This window comes from Oncorhynchus clarkii, chromosome 22, assembly GCF_045791955.1.
Source record: "Oncorhynchus clarkii lewisi isolate Uvic-CL-2024 chromosome 22, UVic_Ocla_1.0, whole genome shotgun sequence".
Classification (NCBI taxonomy): domain Eukaryota; kingdom Metazoa; phylum Chordata; class Actinopteri; order Salmoniformes; family Salmonidae; genus Oncorhynchus; species Oncorhynchus clarkii.
The window spans coordinates 34,252,184-34,257,198 of record NC_092168.1 but is presented as its reverse complement, the minus strand read 5'-3'; the positions used below and the strand labels follow the sequence as shown (position 1 = coordinate 34,257,198).

Genomic DNA, 5,015 nt, shown 5'->3' with positions numbered 1-5,015 from the left:
TACATCCTATGTGCGCCCAACATAGAACAATTTGCATTTCTGACCAGACTGCTTTGGCATATTGCAGCTCAGAGGGTGTTCACACCTCACTTGAGGTGTGACAGAGAGAGAGGAGTGTTATTGAGAGGTAGGTCGTTCTGATGTTCTGATGTGGACAGACACTCTTTACGTTCTATCCAATGACTCGAACTTCAGTTGTCATTTGTTTAGTTTTTTATTCAAAAGTCAAAGCTGAATCACAACGAATTCAGTCCTACTCTAAACAACACATTATCTAAGACAATAAATACCATTGCCTATGCTACTCATAATGTTATTAATTATCACTTAGATATCTGTCTCTAGAAATGTATTTTAAGTGGTAAGAAAAAATGCCTGTATATAGTTTATTGTGGTTACATGTTCGTCTCCCAAAACAGGTATTTTACATCATTTTGACAAGCAATATGTTTTTCTAGACTGTGAGACAGGTGCGAGGGGCACGACGGGAACCGACGCAACAAATTCAAGAATTTTGGCAACTTCAAAGAGCCAATGGGAGCCTCCCTGGAGTGCTAGGAGGCGGGCTTCAATAAATTAGCACTACTGTCGACCAATCCTGTTGACTGTGGGAGGACACAAACATGCAAAGGGGTGTGTCTCTTAGACTGCGAGACGTCGCTTCGTACGGTATCCAACTCCGAGAGAGTATTGGCATGATGAGCATTGCTTTACTATTTTGACAAGCCATATTACAGCGCTACTTTGGAATCTGGTTGGAAGCTAATCAATCTGTTTGAACTTTTATTCACGAGACATAAATAAACCAGACCGAGAGAAGAAGTAGTTGGACTAATTAGCCTACTAACCCAAATCAATAACCTAACTGTGAACTGACTCAACAAGCTACGTCTACGTTTTCATCTTTTTCAATCCGAAAGGGTTTTTGCTTCTGGACATGTGAATCAAAGGAGTTATTGAGAACCCCTGAAAATGAAGCTACTAGCATCGGTTCTTTGTTGCTTCGGCTTTCTGCTCACTTCTGCGATGTTTCGGACAAGCTCTTCACAAGCAGGTGAGTGAGTGACTGACAGTTCGGTGTCTGCCTGGCTGATGCGCAGCGCAAGGTGTTTGGCTACCCTTATCACTCGTGCGCGTTGCGCACGGAACAAAGTGTTATTTTGTGTGCCGCAACAGTCCCCACACATTTGTCCGTTTTGTTTCAAATGTATCGGGGTTGTACTTTAAATTGTATATACCCTCTATGTTGATTTTCGTTAATATCTGCTATAAAATCACCCTGGCTCCATTGAAAATGTGTGTTCGCATTGAATGTTCGTCACACGTGTCCTTTGGCTTGGACAAACAGTGGACATCACATCACTGAGACCAAACCAAGACCAAGTCCACCCTATCCTCCTGGCTCCTGCTACTGCTTCATTATTCTCATATCGCGTCGTCCTTCGCTCTGTGAGAGTAAGGGGTGGTGGGCATTTATAGTGTGCATCGGTCCGTCTTGGTGTGTTTGTTTGTTTTCAGAGAAAAACAACGTGTTTTGTTGGCTTTGGTGTACAAGTCCCAGGTACTTTTGTCATTTTGAAAGGGCACATTTATTATTATTATTATTTCTTTAGACTAATTGGTAATAACAATTGCTGGCTATTCTTATTCTACTGGTACTTCTTATTATTGTTATTATTATTATCAGTTGTTGTAGGCTTAGTAGTAATATATAAATATTAGTAGTAGTAGTAGTAGTAGTATATAAATAGTGGTAGTATAGGTTATGGAATAAAAAATATAATTTATCCTATAAGCGAGTATTGTAAAGAACTGAACTTATTTTTTTACATTGCTCACATTTATTGGCGATCCCTGCTTGGAACAGAGCAGCTCTCCACAAGGTGGTAGTGTAGTATGAACCGGAGAGAAACGCTCTGGAAACCTTTATCCTCAGCTCCGAGCCATGCAAAGGGACAGAGCGCGCGCTGACTGACTGACTGACTGACTGACACACACACACACACACACACACACACACACACACACACACACACACACACACACACTACAGAGAGATGGAGAGAGCGCTTTTGTGAGCACGGACCATAGACACAAACCAATACTTAATTGGTAATTTAAAAAAAATGTTATTCTAAAAACTGTTGTTATAGTAAAACAGATTTGGCAGGTGTTCTCAACTCTCGCTTCTAAACATCGTATAGACCTGTGAACAGCAAGGAATTAACCATAGCACCACACACTCCTGTGCATGCGGTTTGTTCAAGCACCACACACTTCCCCGGGACGACAGGACGTTGATTGAATAGCCTTTAGATAAAAAAGAGGTTGAAAGATAAGAGGACAGGGGAGGGAATAAATAGCCTAATCTGTCCGTGCTGCATTTGTGATTAGACCTGTTTAGCCGATTACCTACACATTTTGTCTGAGTAATTATTAAAACATTATTAGAACAATAAAATATTGTTGTCAAAATGTAACATCATTTTAAGTAGTATTTCTAGATTCCAGACTTCCAGGCAATTACTTATGCTCTTTCTACTGTCTCTATATCAGACTGAAGTTGTGTGCCATATTGATGCTTCATCTGCTGCAATTTGCCGCTTGCGTGTGTGAGTGTATGTATTAGTCTATGTGTAGCCTTGTGTTTGCGTGTATTATGATCCCCAACATCCACTGGACAGGATGCCATGCACGAGGTGTTGTGAGGCGAGAGAGGCATACCTCAGCACTTCAACCTTGCCACGTGTACCACTGGGTGTTTCACAGCTGCCCCTCTGATATAACGCACCGGGTGCAAATCCCTCTTTGAAGTTATGTTGCTTACTAACAGAAGCTCTATATGACATTTACAGACGGGCTCGGCCCAATGACGTATATAAACCCTGGATTGCGCATTCTATGTATTGGCCATTAAGAGGCTTTGATGCCATCATTCGACCATATTGGCACTCCACAGTAGGAGAAGTCCTCCATATAAATTAATGGAATTCTACATTATTTCAATTATGTTTCAAGGACAAAATCATACTGAACAAAATATACACGCAATATGTAAAGTGTTGGTCCCATGTTTCATGAGCTGAAATAAAAAAAATCCCAAAATGTTCCATAGCACTAAAAGCTTATTTCTCCCAAATTCTGTGTACAAATGTGTTTACATCCCTGTTAATGAGCATTTCTCATCTGCCAAGATAATCCAGCTACCTGACAGGTGTGGAATATCAAGGAGCTGATTAAACAGCATACTCATTACACAGGTGCAACGTGTGCTGGGGACAACACAATGCCATAGATGTCTCAAGATTTGAGGGAGTGTGACAATTGCAGGAATGTCCTCCAGAGCTATTGCCAGATAATTGAATGTTCATTTCTCTACCATAAGCCGCCATCAACGTTGTTTTAGAGAATTTGGCAGTACATCCAACAGGCCTCACAACCGCAGACCACGTTTTAGCAGGCCAGCTCAGGACCTCCACATCCGTTCAGCTGTGGGATCATCTGAGGGGGGAGGGGGTGCTGCCCCCCCCCCCCCCTTTTGTGGTGAAAAACTCATTCTGATTGGCTGCAAATGGCTGCAACTCTGCCCAGTCATGTGAAATCCATAGATTAGGGCCTAATGGATTTCTTTCAATTGACTGATAACTGTAACTCACTATGTTCATATTTTCTTCCAGTGGGTACATGTATTTAAGTGTTTGTATTGTTTGAGTGGGGACAGTAACATTTTTTTTTATATATGTTTTGTGAGTTGCTCACATAATATAATTTAAAAGTATGCAATAAGGTGTCTATAATAGAATAAATGTGTCATAAATGAAGACATTATTAAATGCATTTCTATAGTTTCCTAAATATTTTTTTTTCCAATGGGGAGTGCCAAAATGGGGGCAAGGTGGCATCAACACAGTGCCCCCTATTAGTCATCAAGTGTATAAATATATCATTGGTTCGGCGCCTCTTAGGGCAGTGGCGGTCATGAAATTTGGTGATTGTGAAGCAAATAACTGCCGGTCTCACGGTAATTGAACATTAATTAACATAAACATGTCCTGGCTTCTTCTCATAGACTACAAGCCACTGATGCAGACCTTTGGAACATCTACATTTGGAAAAGTTGAAAAGATCCAGCACAATAAATCCATTATTTATTTTAGACAGGTCTAAAGAATCATAATATGAAGAAAAATATGAAGAAGAGAATAGCATACTCTGATTCGTCTTGATGTTAGGCCCTGATCTGGTTATGCAAAATGGCTGTTGGCTACACTAGTTCATTTAGCAGACAAGATTTGCTTCGAATTCTGTGGCATTATTTTATATTATTTTATAGTATGAAGAATACAATTGAACGTAGCTGAATAAAATAGAAAGGATATTTTCTCTGAAGTATTTGAGGGAGTGCGCACATGCGGCTATTCTGTGTTGAGTGTTAACAAAGAAACAGGAACTTCTATATGCTTTATTTTGAGTTATTTAGTTGTGATACAAACATTGGGCTATATGTTTAGATTTTTTAAATATATTCTAAGGCTGCATGATGAGACTCTAAATTATTGAACTTTTCACACTTGATCAGCAATCAAATAGTGGAGAACCATTGATATAATATTTTTTCCCAGTAAATTGTTTGAATGTTTGACTTGTGGACGTTGTATGCCTCAGTAACATGACATGGGAATATAGAGCGCGTTTCTGCTACCTTCAGACAACATTGTGCTCTGAAGGAAGTGCAATTGCCATGAAAGAAGGGAAATAGGAAATAATAAATGAATGATCTGGTCTTATTAATATTTATTGAATTACAAAAAATACCCCAATTTAATTTTGGCCTTCATCGAGGGAAATAGAATGTAGTCTCAGCTAGGATGTTTTGATCCTTTTTCATCATGAATCATATTTAATGTTTGCCTAGGGCTATATCCCCCTGGTATTTTCAGTTGCACTATGTTTGAAATGTTACAGTTTATCAATCTAATTAATGTACATGAAGGATAATACATGATTAAGGTCAT

General features: G+C 39.5%; 1 protein-coding gene across 1 annotated transcript in view; it reads left to right on the top strand.

The window, feature by feature from the left end:
* The first annotated feature begins 681 nt into the window (after positions 1-681).
* LOC139380234 (receptor tyrosine-protein kinase erbB-4-like) overlaps positions 682-5,015 on the top strand; it is a 534,593-nt gene continuing 530,259 nt past the window's right edge. Inside the window, exon 1 of the mRNA XM_071122768.1 lies at positions 682-1,054. Within this exon, the coding sequence (XP_070978869.1) occupies positions 973-1,054 (82 nt within the window). The 5' untranslated portion in view covers positions 682-972. The remainder of the gene's footprint in view (positions 1,055-5,015) is intronic.